This window comes from Salmo trutta, chromosome 5, assembly GCF_901001165.1.
Source record: "Salmo trutta chromosome 5, fSalTru1.1, whole genome shotgun sequence".
Lineage (NCBI taxonomy): Eukaryota > Metazoa > Chordata > Actinopteri > Salmoniformes > Salmonidae > Salmo > Salmo trutta.
Genome location: NC_042961.1, coordinates 33800654 through 33820389, shown reverse-complemented (window position 1 = coordinate 33820389; position 19736 = coordinate 33800654). Strand labels below are relative to the sequence as shown.

Here is a 19736-nt window from a genome sequence, read left to right as displayed (position 1 = left end):
AGGCAGGCTACAAGCGTAGGTCCAAAATAAGCCCACAGAAATGCATTGGGCTTATTTTGGACATATTTTGGCAAGAGTGAAACCTCTCACTTCGCCTCTTCCTCGCTGATCCATCTAAGCTGGGAAAAAAATGGAGCAATAGTAAAAAAATGGTCATTGTAGTTAATTACCATGTTTATGCGCTGAACTAGGTTGAATATTTGCTCAGTAAAAACTATCACTCCCTTCAGCCCAGCATCCCAAATAGTACTTGACTTGATTTATTTCGTGAATGATTTGATTTCCTCTCTAGAGTAACAGTGCACTGGGTTCACAAAATAAAAAAAACATAATGGAATTCATGTAACTGAACTGATGACGGTTAATGACTTGTTTAATAGCCCAAAAAAAGTATATGTTGGTTAATCGCTCAGCACTACTGACCAGTATCTTTGATGAGTGGCCAGGAGCTGATATACGCTGCTATGCCCATCAAGGGGGTTCTGGCAAAGACCTCACCTCTTGCCTGCTCACCAATGGTTGTCGATGGGGAGAACAGAATTAGGTAGGTTTAGTCTGACAAGGCACTCAACACATCAACTCAACACATTCACAATGAGGCGATTACTAATAATACAGTACAGCACAAATGTCCAGTAACAGTAACACTATTTTCATTCCATGTGTCACTGATGAAATCTGTCTCAACTCTGCCTATTTCTGCAGATGGACTGGAGATGCTTTTGCCTCAGTCGTTTGATGGGAAGACTATAGTTGGGTAGGTGTCATATTCGTCGTAAAAAGTGGACCAAGGCGCAGCGGGTATCGTGCTCATCTTCTTTTATTTATATAAGTGAACACTTCAACAAACTAAATAGATGTAAACCAACAGTTCCGCAAGGACACAAGAACTATATGAAAAACAACTACCCACAAACACAAGAGAAAATAAACCCACTTAAATATGGCCTCCAATTAGAAGCAACGCCAACCAGCTGCTTCTAATTGGAGGTCGTTCCCAAAACTAACATAGAAATAGAAAACATAGAACAGACACCAAAAACCCTGAAACACACAAAACAAACACCTCCTGCCACGCCCTGACCAAACTGCAATAACAAAATAACTCCTTTACTGGTCAGGACGTGACAGTAACCCCCCCCCCCCCCTTCCCAAAGGTGCAGACCCCGGATGCACCTGAAACAAAAAACTAACAAAACAATAACCCCAAAATTAAAGGGAGGGAAGGGAGGGTGGCTACCGTCACCGACGGCTACCGTGCTACACCACCCCCCCAATCCTCCAACTACAGAGGTGGCTCTGGCTCTGGCTCCAGCCTTAGTCCCCATTCAAACCTGTCCACCCCCGCTGAAGTCTCTGGGCTGAGGAGCGACTCTGGCTGCGCCGGACTGGCGGGCGACTCTGGCTGCGCCGGACTGGCTCACAGCAGGCACTGGCTGTACCGGGTTATGGAGGCGCACTGGAGGGTGAGTGCGGGGAGCAGGAACAGGACGTACTGGACTGGGCTGGTGCACTAGAGGCCTGATGCGTGGGGCTGGCTTTGGAGGCGCCAGACTAGTGACACGCACCTCAGGGCTAGTGCGAGGAGCAGGAACAGGACATACTGGACTGGGCAGGCGCACTAGAGGCCTGATGCGTGGGGCTGGCTTTGGAGGCGCCAGACTGGTGACACGCACCTCAAGGCTAGTGCGAGGAGCAGGAACAGGACATACTGGACTGGGCAGGCGCACTGGAGGCCTGGTCCGTGGAACTGGCTTAGGAGGCGCCGGACTAGTGACACGCACCACAGGGCTAGTGCGAGGAGCAGGAACAGGGTAAACTGGACCCTGGAGATCCACTGGAGGTCTGGAGCATACGGCCTGCACAACCCTTCCTGGCTAAGTGCTCACCATAGCTTGGCCATACTGAGGAGCTTTCACCAATTGCACCGGCCTTTGAACGCGTCTGGGCAATACAGTGTGCATTTCCGCATAGCTCGGTGCTTTCTCGATCTGTCGCTCCCCGTAATAAGCACGAGGAGTTGGTTCAGGCCTATTGCCTAACTTGCTCCAACTCCCTGTGTGCCCCCCAAAAAAAGTTTTTGGGGGGGCTGCCTCTCAGGCTTCCTTGCCAGCCGTGTTCCCACATAACATTCCCGGTTTTCTCCAGCCTTCTTCCATGGTCCCTCTCCAGCCAATATTTCCTCCCATGTCCACGACTCTACATAGCTCCTCTGCTGCTCCTTCCTCCGCTGCTTGGTCCTCTTTTGGTGGGTGGTTCTGTCATATTCGTTGTAAAAAGTGGACCAAGCCGCAGCGGGTATCGTGCTCATCTTCTTTTATTTATTTAAGTGAACACTTAAACAAAATAAATAGACGTAAACCAACAGTTCTGTAAGGACACAAGGACTATACGAAAAACAACTACCCGCAAACACAAGAGAAAATAAACCCACTTAAATATGGCCTCCAATTAGAAGCAACAACAACCAGCTGCTTCTAATTGAAGGTTGTTCCCAAAACTAACATAGAAATAGAAAAACTAGAAAACCCATATAGAAATAGAAAACATAGAAAATACACCAAAAACCCCGAAACACACAAAACAAACACCCCCTGCCACGCCCTGACCAAACTGCAATAACAAAATAACCCCTTTACTGGTCAGGACGTGACAGTAGGTTTTATCTGACCTTTTCAATCTTTAACATAGTACTTGTTTGTCTGTCAGATACTCTATTTCCTATCCTAACTGCCATTGGTAATAAAACACATACACTATGTGTGTGTGTTCACAGAAACATGTATGGAGCCAGCACATGGAGACTTGAAAGATGATGTGATGAAGTCCAGACTGACAGACAGGCTTGATACTGATGTCTCTGAATGGAGAGAGACCTGGCACTCGGCATAACATTTTTACGAGACACAACTTTTACTTGTATTGTCTTTTTTATTATTGAATTGAGTGGTATCAATCAATATCGGGAGGGAGAAACCCTGTGTATTCTGCACCAGGATCAGGGAACTCCTGTTGTATATGGGACACCACACAGGAAGGTATGACCACTCTGACATGTTTGCCAAGCCCCATTACCACCAGACAGAATGCTGTGAATTGCAATGAAAGATGAAAGGTGCACATTGTTATATTGGTAGAACACTGCTTCTACGGTATTACGTAAAGGCTTGTTTATTATATATGGACCTGTTACTACATTTAAAAGTTATCAAAACACTTTGTTTAGAATATCTACATAAATTCAGCAAATGCATTCTTCTCATATTACTCTGTAGGCTACTGACCTATTCAAAGCTTCCTTCGGCATCTCTTCATACATCTGCCTGTAGTTATTGGAGTCAACCTGAAGGAAGTTGGTTTGTTGTGATTGAGTTGGGGGAAACAGCTGCGGGCAAGGTTCTTACAGATGGGTGTGTCTTGGTGGTGGCAAAGGCACACCCAAGAAGCACCCACATCAAACCACACCCACAAGCCAACTCACGTTTGGCTTCTGTCATGGCCACCAGCATTTCTTGAGGAGCAAGCAAAAAAATTAGGCCAAATCAGCGGGTGTAGTTCCCCTTTAAAGTTAAGTTAGTCAACTTCGGTAAAATTCTATGGGGAGTCGCACACTCGCGACTTCGGTTGAAGTATCTACAATCACGCCCGACAAGAAGAAGAAAATCTGCGCCTCGCTGGAAGCCCCGCCTTCCACAGGTGATAAGCTTGAGGCTCGGATTCATTCCTTCAATTATTCTGTTCTTCACCTCGGTGTGAAATGGAACGATTCACACTACTAAACAAACAATTGTAACACGAAACTGTCATACATTGTGTCAACTTAACTGTCCATTAGTGGTAGAGCATGCCACTCCCTGGACTTTGTGTGCTGAATTTGGTATGGTTCTCATAAGTTTCCTAATCACAAACAATTAGTTATTCTTTGAATAGTTTGACTTGGCTATAGCAGTTAGTAAGATGGCTAACGCGTCCGAAACGACTAAGGCTAACAAGCCGGTTCGGGTTCGCGACCACTCCCAAATGAATTAAGATACTCACGTTTGTTGTCTTGTATGTCTTGTCTCGATGCATGCTCAGACTGCCCTCGCTCGAATCAGTTTGTACATGAGACTAGGGGATGGCTGGCACTGTTCCACTACTTGTTCGCAACGCAGGTTCTCTTGACAATCGTGTGACATTATTTAGGGGGCTTGGTGTTTCCGATAGCGACTTTTCCTTGGTCGGGTCGAATGTCTCCCGGCTCGCCGGTTATGGGAGGCTACTTGAAAAGAGAGGGCGACCAAGTTCTGCTGCTTGTGTCTGCCTTGGTTAAGAACCGCCTGCCTCTCTTCCTAGAAGGCTCAAGGTCCCACCTCGGTGATTCGGTCCTATGTAGATTTTTGAGATCAGGCTAGCTAACAAGCGCTGCATAGCATGCTAACCAGGTTAGCTAACTTGCAGAGGAGAGCTAGCTACTGTCAGCTATTCCGGCTTCCTAACGGTGGAATTGCTTGGGTAGCTCTCTTATTTAGTATACGTAGCAAGCGTTAAGTTTCTTGGTTATTCTAAACGGATTGTGCTACGGTCAAAGAGGCTAGCTAGACTAGAAGCCTCATCATGGTTAAAGTCGGTTAGCATGCATAACTTCTGGCAAATTAAGCTTACTAGCTTTCCCTCAGCATTAAGGCAATCACATTCCTATTTCCTATTCCTGGAGTTGGAGGGAGTGGAGGAAGTGGGGCTTGCGGGCACCTCCGATGAGAAAGCAGCCTCCGAGCACTTGGCTCGGTTAACCCTCGGAGCGAGGGACCTTAGCACAGGTCTGAGTGACTGGTGAGACCCTGCACAAAAACATTACTGTGACATCAGTGCCTCCACGTATGGTTACGGCCAAACAGGGTGCTACGTCAACCATTGCCGGAGCCCCTGTGTCCATAAGGGGCCGGGCTTCATCCAGGCTATACAGTCTCATGGAAACACAACTTAGTTTGGAAGCTTGTTCGTGTTTAAAGCCCCCTTATACCCCCCCGTTCCATGGTGTTCACCTGGTTCAAAGGGTATATCAATCTCCCAGGGTGAGAGTAATACATTGGGAGATTCGCTCTCTCTCCACAAGGGAGCACTCCTCCCCATAGGTGGCTCATTACTGGGATTAATAGCTGATTCATGCCTGTAGCTCACTAGTCCCTATTAGGTGCTTAGTGATACAGGTAATGGGTTTTATAGGCGGTTGGTTTCATTCCTGGGAATTAGAAAGAGGACAGACAGCTTTTTCAGAGCTGTATGTCCCTTTTCCAGCTGGGTTACAAGGTGATGTGACACTGGTACCTATGACTGGTGGGTATGATAACCTTCCTATGACTGGTGGGTATGATAACCTTCAGCGCTGGGTGCCAGCCGGTTACCGGGATGCATCTTACCGCCTAAACCGAGGGGCACTGCCAATCGGGGCACGTCACTAATTGCTGGTGCCCCAAAACCCAGAGTGGACTGGGCTTCAGGCAAACCTTAGTGCATAAACACAGCTGTCAACGTGGGTCCTGTGTGGCTCAGTTGGTAGAGCATGGTGTTTGCAACGCCAGGGTTGTGGGTTCGATTCCCACGGGGGACCAGTATGGAAGAATTTTTTTTTTGTGAAATGTATGCATTCACTAATGTAAGTCGCTCTGGATAAGAGCGTCTGCTAAATGACTAAAATGTAAAATGTAAAAAAATGTTCCACAGTGTTCATGGGTAACAAAAGTGTTGCGTCTCCCACACGTGGGTGTAATGAAAAGTGTCCCTTCTCCACATTCAGACACGTGGTCGAGAGTGGTGGAAAGGGAAAAATAACCAATCTCGACCAGTCCACAAGGTAGTGTCCCGCCCCTTCAGACAGGACTTGACGGGAGGCTGACTGTCTGCTCCAATCAATAGTGCCCATGTGCAATGTTTCTATGGATCATGCGAACAGGAACGTCGGGGTACAGGCTACAATTTTCTACGCCGTCATCACGTCTACTGTTCCCGAGGCCTTCGTGCCCATCTTGAGGGACTAGGTGTTGTTCCGCAAGGAGTGGAGACTTCACCCCTGGGTCATGGCCCAGATATGGGAGAGGTTTGGCAGGGCCGATGTAGATCTTTATGCATCACGAGAGAACGTGCAATGTAGTCTATTTCTCTTGATGAGGGACCCGAGTGCCCCATGGGGAATGGACGCTCTGGTGCACCAGTGGCTTCGGACCCTCCTTTACGCGTTTCCGCCAGTGGTTCTGATTCAGCCCACGTTTGAGTGCACCGGAAGGGATTATCATTGATTCTTGTGTCTCCCCGTTGGCCCAGGCAGCCTTGGTTCGAGGAGATCATTTGCCCTTTAGGCGGGGACTCGTGGCAACTCCAGTTGCGCAGGGAACTGTTGTCCCATGCGCATGGGCAGGTTTGGCATGCAAGGCTGGAGGTCAGGTTCCTATGTGCCTGGCCAATGAGAGGGCCAATCTGATGGCTAGAGGTTTACCTCCGAATGTTATTGCTACCGTTCAATCTCCAAAGGTGCCCTCCACGAGAGGGCTGTATGCATATAAGAGGCAAGCGTTTGAGCTCTAGTGCCATGTTAAAGGGCTGGTTACTTTTCATTGCTCTGTGAGGGACATCCTTAGGTTCCTATAGCAGCTTTTTGAGCAGGGGCGTGCATTCTCCACCTTAAAAGTGTACATGGCCGCTATATTAGAGTGTCATGTGGGAAATGACGGAGCCACACCGGGGGCACACCCCCTGGTTGTGTGGTTCCTGGACGGTGTACATCGTATCAGTCAGATCTCTAAACCTATTTCGCCCACATGGTACTTGACGCTGGTTTTGGAGGCACTGTGTTCCCCTTTGAGCCTCTGGAGTCGGTGGATCTGAAGATCCTCTTCTAAAAAACCTCCCTGCTCATGGCTTTGGCCTCGGCTAAACGTGATGGGGACCTCCATGCTTTTTCTGTACACACTTCCTATACTCAGTTCGTCCCGGGTAACTCTAAGGTGATTCATTTTCCCTTTATCTTTTCCCTTAAAATTTCCTTAACCTGTTTGGGCTAGGGGGCAGTATTGAGAATTTTGGAAAAAACATGTGCCCATTTTTAACTGCCTCCTACACCAACTCAGAAGCTAGAATATGCATATTATTGTTCAGGTTTGGATAGAAAACACCCTAAAGTTTCTAAAACTGTTTGAATGGTGTCTGTGAGTATAACAGAACTCCTATGGCAGGCAAAAACCTGACAAGGTTTCATGCAGGAAGTGGCCTGTCTGACAAGGAGTCGTGCGTCTTGCATCTGTTTATTGAAAAGTAAGGATCTTAGCTGTAACGTGACAATTCCTAGGGCTCCAATAGGCGCTCAGAACCCGGGAAAAACCTGAAGGATGACGAGGCGGCCTCTGGCTGAAACAGATTATCGCCAATGGTAAGTGGCCGATCAGAGGACCATTGAATGAGGCGCGTACACGATTTGCCCCCGTGGAGAAATTTCATTCGGCTGTTTAGGCTCATTGCAGATTCCCGGTCGGAATATTATCGCTTTTCTACGAGATAAATGGCATAAAAATTGGTTTTAAACAGCGGTTGACATGCTTCGAAGTACGGTAATGGAATATTTAGACATTTTTTGTCACGCCATGCGCCATGCTCGTGACCGTGATGTAGCATTCTGATAGTGTCTAGAACTCACGAACAAAACGTCGCTGTTTGGATATAACGATGGATTATTTGGGACCAAACCTACATTTGTTATTGAAGAAGAAGTCCTGGGAGTGCATTCTGACGAAGAACAAGAAAGGTAAGAACATTTTTCTTATAGGAAATGTGATTTTGGTGAAGGCTGAACTGCGTGGGTGTCTAAATAGCTAGCCCGTGATGGCTGGGCTATGTACTTAGAATATTGCAAAATGTGCTTCATCCGAAAAGCTATTTTAAAAATCGGACATATCGAGTGCATAGAGGAGTAATGTATCTATAATTCTTAAAATAATTGTTATGCTTTTTGTGAACGTTTATCGTGAGTAATTTAGCAAACTGTTAGTAAATTCCCCGGAAGTTTGCGGGGGGTATGCTTTTTCTGAACGTCACATGCTAATGTAAAAAGCTGTTTTTTGATATAAATATGAACTTGATTGAACAGACATGCATGTATTGTATAACATAATGTCCTAGGTGTGTCATCTGATGAAGATCATAAAAGGTTAGTGCTGCATTTAGCTGTGGTTTGGGTTTTTGTGACATCATATGCTAGCTTGAAAAATGGGTGTCTGATTATTTCTGGCTGGGCACTCTCCTGACATGATCTAATGTTTTGCTTTCGTTGTAAAGCCTTTTTGAAATCGGACAGTGTGGTTAGATTAAGGAGAGTCTTGTCTTTAAATAGCAGTAAAATAGTCATATGTTTGAGAAATTGAAGTAATAGTATTTCAAACGATTCAAAAATTGCGCCACTGAATTCAGGTGGCTGTTACGTAGGTGGGACGAATTCGTCCCACATTCGCCAGAGAGGTTAATTGAATGAATGAGTTATTGTTTGTGTGACCAAATATAGCCTAAATACAATAACAGTTATGTTTTCTAAGGGGCCTATTATGACGGTTCACCAATAAAGTGTAATTCTGAGACTCACCAATTTGAGTCCAGTAGATTATATATGCATACCAGGGAATGTTTTGTGTTGCAATAGTTTACCACATGGTAAAAGTTGTCTCATTGTTATAGTCATATCCCGAGCATGCCCCTGCACCGTGCCCACACAGCAAATTTGAGATCAGAATTTTAACAACCACAGTGTTAATTGTAACACTTTCTTAGTGTGTATATGTAACCGACAGAAAGGTTGTTAAAATAATACTTTTCAAAGTGTTGAAAAACTAACACTACGAGTGTAGCAAATTGTGACTTAAATTAACACACTGTAAAAAAAAATATTCAGAGGCTTAGTAAATATTACCCAAAAGAAGCTATGATTCTCACATAAAAATGCAGGTTTCTGGTTTACCAAAACTGTTGTGCAAATTGATGTTCAAAGATGAGACAACTCATTCCCACCATCGCCAGGGTCATGCACACAACCCTTAATGACAAAGGCAAATGCAGCATCCTACAATGCTTGCAGCTCTACCTCCACTTAGGCTACTGTTAGTGGATTGAGCACAGTGCACAACAATGGCTGTGAAAGTGGGATAAAATGCCTAATAATCAAAAATCTAAAACAATGTTAAATAATAAGATATGATCTCTGAAAGTAACTAATCAAAACGAAGTAGATCTTCCAAACAATAACAGTGTTGGACTTTAAAAAATTAAGTTGAAACTAAGCCAATTTTTAGATGCTGGAATTAAAATATTAGTGTAAAACCAAAAGTTAAGTATATTATACAAAAGAATACCTCATTTTGGAAATACTCAAAAAGCTGATGCAAATAGTTACCAAATTTTTCTGTGTTAAGGAATGAATACCTGTGGAGTTACAGTAACTCATTTTGGGGTGTTGTTTTAACACTGTAGGGTGTAAAGTCCTATTTGCATATTTATTTCCCAGGGTGCCTTTCAAGTAAATTTTAGAGGTACTTGTAGTACACATGACGTATTTGCTAGTGAGAGAGACATTATTGTTGCATTTCACAGCTTTCAGTCCTGCAACCTTCAGCAAGTGAATGGCTAAGTGAATATTTTATCATAAAGATGTAATTATTCATGACAATATATTACTTTTTTTGACAATATCATACTTTGACAGCCTAGTTTTACCCTAACACAGTGGTCTGAAACACTTGGTTTGCAGGCCACATTGGCAAGTCATATTAGGATATCCAACAATTGGAACTTATAAGTGATAAATGAGACGACCTAAACCATCTAAACTGGAACAACCATCTCAATAACGGATGCAATAAGTCCAACCGATTACAGATCGAATATGGTAAGAAAAATGTGTTATCTTTGGGTAGTATAAGAACAATTAATCAATCAATATGCATGCAGAAACATAGATATTAAAACAAACAATTATAAATAGCAACCTGCAACAAGGGATACTGGGAAATATGATCATGAGGCCCCTTCCATGTTTTTTTTCACTCTGAGAGAGAAATTACCTCAACACAGTGGAGTAACAAAACCCCACTTCATTTATTCACCTCAGGTGACGTCAATTTCAATCCCACTGGTATTAACTCCATTAGAATCAAAAGTCAGATATAACACTCACAACACTTTTTACCTCAACACTGAGATGTTAAAACAAACACAAACACACCAAACACTGCTCCGTCCCTCTGCCTCCACATGGACAGAGTGCACACATATATCAGTGTGTGTGTATGTGTTTGTGCGCGGCTAGTCTATGCAAACAGTTGAAGTCGGAAGTTTACATGCACCTTAGCAAAATATATTTAACCTCTATGGGACCGGCGGGACGAATTCGTCCCACCTATGTAACAGCCAGTTGAATCCTGTGGTGCGATTTTCAAAACGTTTGAAATACTATTACTTCAATTTCTCAAACATATGACTATTTACAGCTATTTAAAGACAAGACTCTCGTTAATCTAACCACACTGTCCGATTTCAAAAAGGCTTTACAACGAAAGCAAAACATTAGATTATGTCAGCAGAGTACCCAGCCAGAAATAATCAGACACCCATTTTTCAAGCTAGCATATAATGCCACAAAAACCCAGAAGACAGCTAAATGCAGCACTAACCTTTGATGATCTTCATCAGATGACACACCTAGGACATTATGTTATACAATACATGCATGTCTGTTCAATCAAGTTCATATTTATATCAAAAACCAGCTTTTTACATTAGCATGTGACGTTCAGAAAAAGCATACCCCCCGCAAACTTCCGGGGAATTTACTAACAATTCACTAAATTACTCACGATAAACGTTCACAAAAAGCATAACAATTATTTTAAGAATTATAGATACATTACTCCTCTATGCACTCGATATGTCCGATTTTAAAATAGCTTTTCGGATGAAGCACATTTTGCAATATTCTAAGTACATAGCCCAGCCATCACGGGCTAGCTATTTAGACACCCACCCAGTTCAGCCTTCACCAAAATCACATTTCCTATAAGAAAAATGGTCTTACCTTTCCTGTTCTTCGTCAGAATGCACTCCCAGGACTTCTACTTCAATAACAAATGTAGGTTTGGTCCCAAATAATCCATAGTTATGTTCCGTCAGCGACGTTTTGTTCGTGCGTTCTAGACACTATCAGAATGGTAAATCACGGTCGTGCGCATGGCGCAAACCGTGACCAAAAAATTCTAAATATTCCATTACCGTACTTCGAAGCATGTCAACCGCTGTTTAAAATCAATTTTTATGCCATTATTCTCGTAAAAAAGCGATAATATTCCGACCGGGAATCTGCAATTAGCTAAACAGCCGAAGGAAAACACTGCACGGGGTCGAATCGGGCACGCGCCTAATTCCATTGTCCTCTGATGGGCCACTTGGAAAAGGCGATAATGTGTTTCAGCCTGAGGCTGCCTCGTCATCGTTCATGTTTTTCCCGGGCTCTGAGAGCCTATTGGAGCCCTAGGAATTGTCACGTTACAGCTAAGATCCTGACTCTTCAATAAACAGAAGCAAGAACAACAACACCTTGTCAGACAGGGTACTTCCTGCATGAAACCTTCTCAGGTTTTTGACTGCCATAGGAGTTCTGTTATACTCACAGACACCATTCAAACAGTTTTAGAAACTTTAGGGTGTATTCTAACTATATATAATAAGTATATGCATATTCTAGTTACTGGGTAGGATTAGTAACCAGATTAAATCGGGTACATTTTTTATCCGGCCGTGTAAATACTGCCCCCTAGCCCCAACAAGTTTTAAACTCAGTTTTTCACAATTCCTGACATTTAATCCTAGTAAAAATTCCCTGTCTTAGGTCAGTTAGGATCACCACTTTATTTTAGGAATGTGAAATGTCAGAATAATAGTAGAGAGAATGATTTATTTCAGCTATTATTTCTTTCATCACATTCCCAGTGGGTCAGAAGTTTACATACACTCAATTAGTAGTTGGTAGAATTGCCTTTAAATTGTTTAACTTGGGTCAAATGTTTCAGGTAGCCTTCCACAAGCTTCCCACAATAAATTGGGTGAATATTGGCCCATTCCTCCTGACAGAGCTGGTGTACCTGATTCAGGTTTGTAGGCCTCCTTGCTCGCACACACTTTTTCAGTTCTGCCTACAAATGTTCTATAGGATTGAGGTCAGGGCTTTGTGATGGCCACTCCAATACCTTGACTTTGTTGTCCTTAAGCCATTTTGCCACAACTTTGGAAGTATGCTTGGGGTCATTGTCCATTTGGAAGACCCATTTGCAACCAAGCTTTTACTTCCTGACTGATGTCTTGAGACGTTGCTTCAATATATCCACATCATTTTCCATCCTCATGATGCCATCCATTTTGTGAAGTGCACCAGTCTCTCCTGCAGCAAAGCACACCCACAACATGATGCTGCCACCCCCGTGCTTCACGGTTGGGATGGTGTTCTTCGGCTTGCAAGCCTCCCCCTTTTTCCTCCAAACATAACGATGGTCATTATGGCCAAACAGTTCTATTTTTGTTTCATCAGACCAGAGGACGTTTCTCCAAAAAGTACAATCTTTGTCCCCGTGTGCTGTTGTAAACCGTAGTCTGGCTTTTTTTATGGCGGTTTGGGAGCAGTGGCTTCTTCCTTGCTGAGCGGCCTTTCAGGCTATGTCAATATAGGATTCGTTTTACTGGTAATATAGATACCTTTGTACCTGTTTCCTCCAGCATTTTCACAAGGTCCATTGCTGTTGTTCTGGAATTGATTTGCACTTTTCGCACCAAAGTACGTTCATCTCTAGGAGACAGAACATGTCTCTTTCCTGAGCAGTATGACGGCTGCGTTGTCCCATGGTGTTTATACTTGCATACTATTGTTTGTCCAGATGAACATGGTACCTTCAGGCTTTTATATTTGTTAGCACTTACATGTTTTTCCTTTGCCTCCAACCCCTTTCGATGTGTGGAACGGATGTGGGTGGGGCTAGGTCTACATAAGGGTGCTCATTTAAAAAAATCACAAAGCTCTGATGAAGGCCGTGACGCCGATAAGTAAGTTTATTAAATATCAGTGATACTATCAAGAGCAGTGTGCGGTTTCCTTTTTCCTTCATCATGTTCAACTGTTGCCATGCACCTGCAAAAAAGATTGCTCAGATGTGCGAGTGCCTTTTGAATTTTGTATTGCCTTCAATCTTTTGGAAATTGCTCCCAATGATGAACTAAACTTGTGGAGGTCCACCATTTTTTTCAGAGGTCTTGGCTGATTTCTTTTGATTTTCCCATGATGTCAAGCGAAGAGGCCCTGAGTTTGAAGATAGGCCTTGAAATATATCCACAGGTACACCTCCAAATGACTCAAATTATGTCAATTAGCCTATCAGAAGCTTCTAAAGCCATGACAACATTTTCTGGAATTTTCCAAGCTGTTTAAAGAGACAGTCATCTTAGTGTATGTAAACTTCTGACCCACTGGAATTGTGATACAGTGACTTATATGTGAAATAATCTGTATGTAAACAATAACTGGAAAAATGACTTGTGTCATGCACAAAGTAGATGTCCTAACCGACTTGCCAAAACTATAGTTGTTAACAAGAAATGTGTGGAGTGGTTGAAAAACGAGTTTTAATGACTCCAACCTAAGTGTATGTAAACTTCTGACTTCAACTGTATATCACAGTGTGTGTGAGAATGCAGAGCAAGAGGGTCATCTGCACAATGCAATACTTTCTCCCGCATTCCAAAATGCCATGTGCAGGCAGAAGAGAGAGCTTCTCTGACCCCTCACCTCCAGGTTAACAACCCATGGCCATTTGTTTCCCATTGGATATTAACGCATCCTCGCACAGCCCATAAATAGTGGCGCTAAGGGCGGCGGCTGCCACATTAACCTCTAAATCACAGAGGCAAGGCTCTGACACTGCACATTCCTCGGCAGCCACTTCGGCCTCCAGTCTCTACAACTTTCTATTATTTCTACCTGAGCAGAAGTGAGCACTGTGGGCACACTTGATTACGGTCGTAAAAAAAAACTCCATCCACCCCAAAATGTGCTCTTTTCGTCATAAGCATGCAAGGGCTGATGTGTAATATGGAATGGGCACAGTAGTGTTGTTGGGTTTCCCCTGCTGGGTTATGATGCAATGAACATGTCAACATTACACTCTAAGAGGGGACAGCAAGTAGGTTGTTTTTAGAGTTCACCAGAAGCCTTGTGTGCATGGTGCTTCAGACCATTACTCAGATCTAGAGGGGGATGAAATGACACTGGCCTGTGCTTCGCCTGTGGTAACAATGACAAGTGCTTTATGAATGTAAATGCGCTGGTAAGGCAGTCAAAGCAGAGAGGCATAGAGCCCATCCCCAAAGAGTGCATTGTCATCAGTGCTGTTGGATGTTGGATGCAGTCATGGCTGCATATTTGGCTTCTAGCTTGCTGTCTGGGTGACTAGCACAACAAAACTGGAGAGGATCACTGGGCAGACCAGGCACTGGAGCAATGAGCAGGCTGCTAACAGGCACATCAGCATCACAGAGACATGCCAGCAGAGATAATCACTCCACTCCTGCCATCTGGAGCTGTCAGACCCTACAAACCCAGGGAGATGGCACCTAGAGATTCTATTAGGTCAGACAGAGTACATGCGCCCAGATGCCACTGCTAGGCCAGACAGAATGCACCCAGAGAATCTGTCAAGCCACTTAGCCAGACGGAATACAAGCACACAGAAATTCCTCTTACGTGTCTTTTTGTAGAGCAAAACTTTTGGTGGAAGGTACTATGCTGCGTACAGACCCCCAGGAACTCGTCGAGATACATTGAGTTTCCTTGTAGACCTATGTGGCGAGGAAACTGTGAAGCAAACTGTGAAGCAAGCTGTTTATGTGTCTTTTATTAAAGAATTTGAAACAATGTTGTGTCTGTTTGCTGCTTTTCATTCAATCATGTAGCTGTTCCTTAGGCTATGGCCTAAAATAAATTTGTTCATATGGGCAGAATATTATATTTTGTTGCATAGGCTACCAAATGTATGACAATAAACAGTTCATGCAAAAATATTTGATCAGGTAAAAGGCAGAGCTAAGGTCGTTTCAGTTTAAAGAAGACTCTTTGTCACATGAAAATAGAAATGGAAACATTGTAATTTTAGCGACACGAAGTAACAATAGCCTCTATGATTAAAGTATGCAGCCCATCCTACGTAATTGGGCGCAGTAGCCTAGACCTTGATGCTTTCTCTGTTAAATCTTCTAGACACTGCTGTAAATCAATCTGACAATAGCAGATAATCAACATAAATGTAGGGGTATTGGATCCAACATTGATCGCAACAGTCTTCATTGGCGCGGCGAACTAGACACCTAAGTATTCTGGACAATATCACTAGGCTTAACTAAACACCTGGATACCAAATGAGCATCCAACAAGTAGTCCTATTGGCCTATGCATATTGAAGTACCACGCAAGTTGGTGACTCTCGGTTAGAAGCATTCGATTTTGCAATCGCATACATCATTTTGGATTTGTATGCCCATGAAAACTGTAAAATATCAACATGAACATTTGATAAAATGGTGCTGCCATTTTTAGCGAACCATCTCATAGACTGAGCAATACTTTTGTCCCGCTGATAGCTCATAAGGGGTCGATGGGTTTCTGTTGTATTCATGATGTATTAGAATTAAGCTTCAGAACATTCACACCTAGCCTAATGGTTAATCAGCTCACAATTGTCTGGACACTTTCCTACCTGTACAGTGTAGGTCAGTCACATTTCTGTCTCCTTTTCATATCTCAAAAATGCAACTGGTAGCCTATTGATACAGACTTTACATAGGCTATTGGTGACATCACTATAGCCTAATATTCCTCAAATTGATGTAAAGATTTGGTGTGCTGTTGACAAAAAGCGGTACAGAATCTCTAATAATTAGCCTATTCTAAAAAACGAATCATAATGTGCTGAATATGAATGATTCTGCAGAGCGCCTTGCTAAATAAAGCCAATTATGATGTTTGAAAGAAAATATCATAGGCCTAGTGTTATTATATTGATAATTAGATTCTATAGAGCATATTGAAAGAAAATGAGTTAATACAAGGTTAAAATAACTTCTCTGTCAGTTTGTCTGTTTCTTATATTGAATATGTGCATGTTTTACATTTTTTTATTAATGAATGTATTAGTAGGCTTATGGATGACATTTTTCTACTTATTTTCCCAACCCTGTTTTATTTACTCTATCTAAAAGGCAACAAATGCAGCACATGCGAAATATCACTATAATAAGGCTACAAGACTATGAGGCTGTTTTTAGCTACATACTTTATATCATCCTTCAAACAGGTTTAAACGAGTTTCCTTGCCAAGCAACCAGCCAGCTATTCCCTAGCCAATGTGTTTACACTCGCAATGAGAGCGCACAGGCGCGCAAGGACGAAAGACTTTGCTGACAGGGAGTTCCATGAAGGAGCAGCGTTTGCACAAAAAATGCTTCGGAAAATGCCATTGTTACAGACAAAATTCACCCAAAGATTCAATAAGGCTAAACTAAATTATTCTTTAAATTATTTCAGACCTTTGAAAGTCATAACATTAAATTAGCTATACGTGTTAGCAGTACATCCAGCTTTCACAATGGACTCTCATACCCAGATATTTTTCACTAAAACGGATTTTAGAATGATGGACTCATGTGAACAAGTCAATATTTGGTGTACCTCTAAAGCTTGAGAACACTGCTCTGGTTACATTTTTTTTTTAAATAATCAAAACCACCACCACACTATGTTTTAATTTATATACAATATGCAATGTTCAGGTATTTAGTGTAATCAGACACACAGCTAATCTTTTTTCGTATCAACATTAACTATTTTTACAATGTAGTTTGTTCCCCCTTGCTCAACTAAACATGTTATCTGACTCATCTACATTATCTAACTCACTCTCACGAAACAAGGTAAGTTGATTTATTTCATCAATCCAATGCATGTCAATAGTACCTAAAGTAGAATTTTCCAAATCATGTTCAAGTCATCTACAAGTTACTTCATTGAGTTACACAGTCATTTTTGTCATACTTTAGGATGATTTGGACATGATTTGGCACGGAAATGAAGAGGGACCTTACATACATCAAAGAGGGACCTTACATGAATGGTCCTATCATTTAAGTTTTAAGTTAAAAAAAATAATTTAAAAATAGGAAAGGAAAGAAATAGAAATATTAAAAAAGATTAAATATAAATAAATAGATAGATTAACAGGCCTAAATAAAGAAATACAAAAATGAAAAAAGAGAGAAAATATCTTGTCCCAGATAAAACAACACTTAAATCAATAGGCTATGTTCATGGGTTCAAAAAGATGCAAGTGGAGAATCTGAACCATATGTTATCCCTCGCGGCTCGTAAACTGGTGAAAAACCTTTATTTTCTTAATTGCCATCACATAAAGCCATTGCTCCAAGCATGCATTCTGCGCGTAAGAAGGCTATATCCAAAATAAACCAATACAAAAGTATGACAAATGCTCGACTGCAAAAAGTCTGAGTATTCTGGCAATAGTTTTTTTATAGTATCCTACCGTGAGAGCGGAGAACTTCTGAGCGTGCCCGGCGCAAAGGAGGCAGAGAAGGACCAAGAGCAGGCAGACGCGCATCCTGATGGTGGCTCTCAATGAAAATTACGCACGATCCAAAGTGAAGCCTCCAGCCTACTGTCTCGGCTTCAGTAAAACCAACTGTGTCCTAAGTATCCAAATAATTTTCTTGAGAAAATGCGCCCAATTCAATTCCCAAGGTACTCCTTTCAATTGACTTTGTGAAGAAGTTGTGGGGCAGACGTTTATTTTATCACACGTTTTTATCTCTGCCAATTCCGTTACTTCTGCAACCTTCTGATACTATCCTTATTTCTCGCAGTGCGAAATGCCCCCTGTGTCCTGACCTTTTTCCCTCCCTCAGTGCTCTCTCTCTCTCTCACACACACACACTCTGTCTCTCTCTCGACTTTTCTCCACACCCCCTCCCTCTCCTCATATGTGGACTTGATCCCTTATCAGATGCAGGCAGTTCCTTGACGGTAGGTAGGTAGCCTATACGTTTTGAAGTTATCTTTCTGCTGCTGGTAGCTAAGGCAAACAACGTTTTATTTTCTTTCTTTCTCCCTGTTTTCTTTTTCCCCCCCTAAACCACAACAGGGAATCCTTTTCTGTTTTGTCCTCTGCTCTGTCATGAGCCTCGCTCAGTAAAGAGAGGACCAGACTGCGTAAAGGCGTAGTGAGTATGGAGTAGCGACTTGCGCATGCGTATGAAAGGTAATGAAAGAGGACAGAACATATAGTGAGCCGCGTGTACAGTCTTGAACTCCCTCTCGAAAACTCCATCTCTCTCTCTCTCTCTCTCTCTCTACTCTCACGCACACGCAAAAGATAGGGATATGGATAGGTCCACATGTCGAAAGGAATGGAAAACCCCTTTGATGTTCTGTGGTCACCCGCATCATGAGCCCTCTAACACCTCAAATAAAAGATGGTCAGGCTGCCCAACCTGGTCTCAGAGCATTTGTGTTATTCTGTATCTAAATCCGAGACACCCATTTAGTATATGTCACAAATTATAATTTGTCTTATTAATGTTACGAATTTGCAAAATATACAATATGTTACACATTTTCGAAATGTACAATATGTTACAAATTCGCAAAACGTATGATATGTTACGAATACTGGCTAATGTTAGCTAGGCTAAGGGTTAGGGTGTGAAGGTTAGGGTTTAGATTAGGAGTTAGGTTAAAGGGTTAGGGTTAGCTATTAATTTGAGCGTCTCGGGTTTACATTTACTATGTTACGTCTAGTCTATGAGACCAAGCTGGGCTGCCGTGTATGAGGAATATTGAAGTATCATGCCAGATTCCATGGATGGAAGCTCACTGACAGTTTACCCAAACCGCAAATGGTCCAGTGGGCTGCAAAATTGGGTGTGGAATCTCACTAGCTGGGCTTAGAAGGCCAGTGACCGAGGGCGTGCAAAAAAATGTCATATGGTGGTACTGTCGAGTAGACCCATACCTATAGTGTTGGCATTCGACAAAAGACACATTTGCGAAGTTTTAACACTCAGTGCACAGTGCGCACCGATCACTAACAGGCCTACGTGACATTTGAGGCAAACTTTTTAAAATGATTCTCAACAAAAATGTAATTTAATAGCCTAATACAAAAAAACAAAATACATTGTCCATAAAATCTGAAACTGTGGGTTTGTTTTTATTTAAGGCCATTAAAGGACCGAGTCTCAGGAGCGCTCCAGAAATAGGCCTACACCTTAATTGTGTGGACAGCAGTGGAGGATGGTGGGAGGAGCTATAGGAGGATGGGCCCAGTGTAATGGCTGGAATGGAATAAAAGGAACGGTATCAAACACATCAAACATATGGAAACCACATTTCACTCTGTTCCATTTATTCCATTCCAGCCATTACAATGAGCCCATCCTCCTATTGCTTCTCGCACCAGCCTCCACTGCTGGACAGGCCTGTCATAGAGTCATGCAAATTAAAATTCCAGTTGAAACATCTACACCACTCACAATAAATAACAACAAAAAAGAGGTTATGGCCAAAGGGGCCAATATGTAACCCTATGTCTGCATAGACATAGGGTTACTAGTCACCGTGC

At 42.7% G+C, this 19736-nt stretch overlaps 1 protein-coding gene across 3 annotated transcripts in view; it reads right to left on the bottom strand.

Moving 5' to 3' along the window:
• Positions 1 to 18356, bottom strand: part of smoc2 (SPARC related modular calcium binding 2) — a 93944-nt gene extending 75588 nt beyond the window's left edge. For 2 of the 3 annotated variants that reach the window (XM_029753432.1, XM_029753434.1), the window contains exon 1: positions 17643 to 18356. In XM_029753432.1, the coding sequence (XP_029609292.1) occupies positions 17643 to 17717 (75 nt within the window). In that variant the 5' untranslated portion in view covers positions 17718 to 18356. The remainder of the gene's footprint in view (positions 1 to 17642) is intronic. The other variant, XM_029753433.1, reaches the window with a different exon arrangement.
• Positions 18357 to 19736: the final 1380 nt, after the last annotated feature.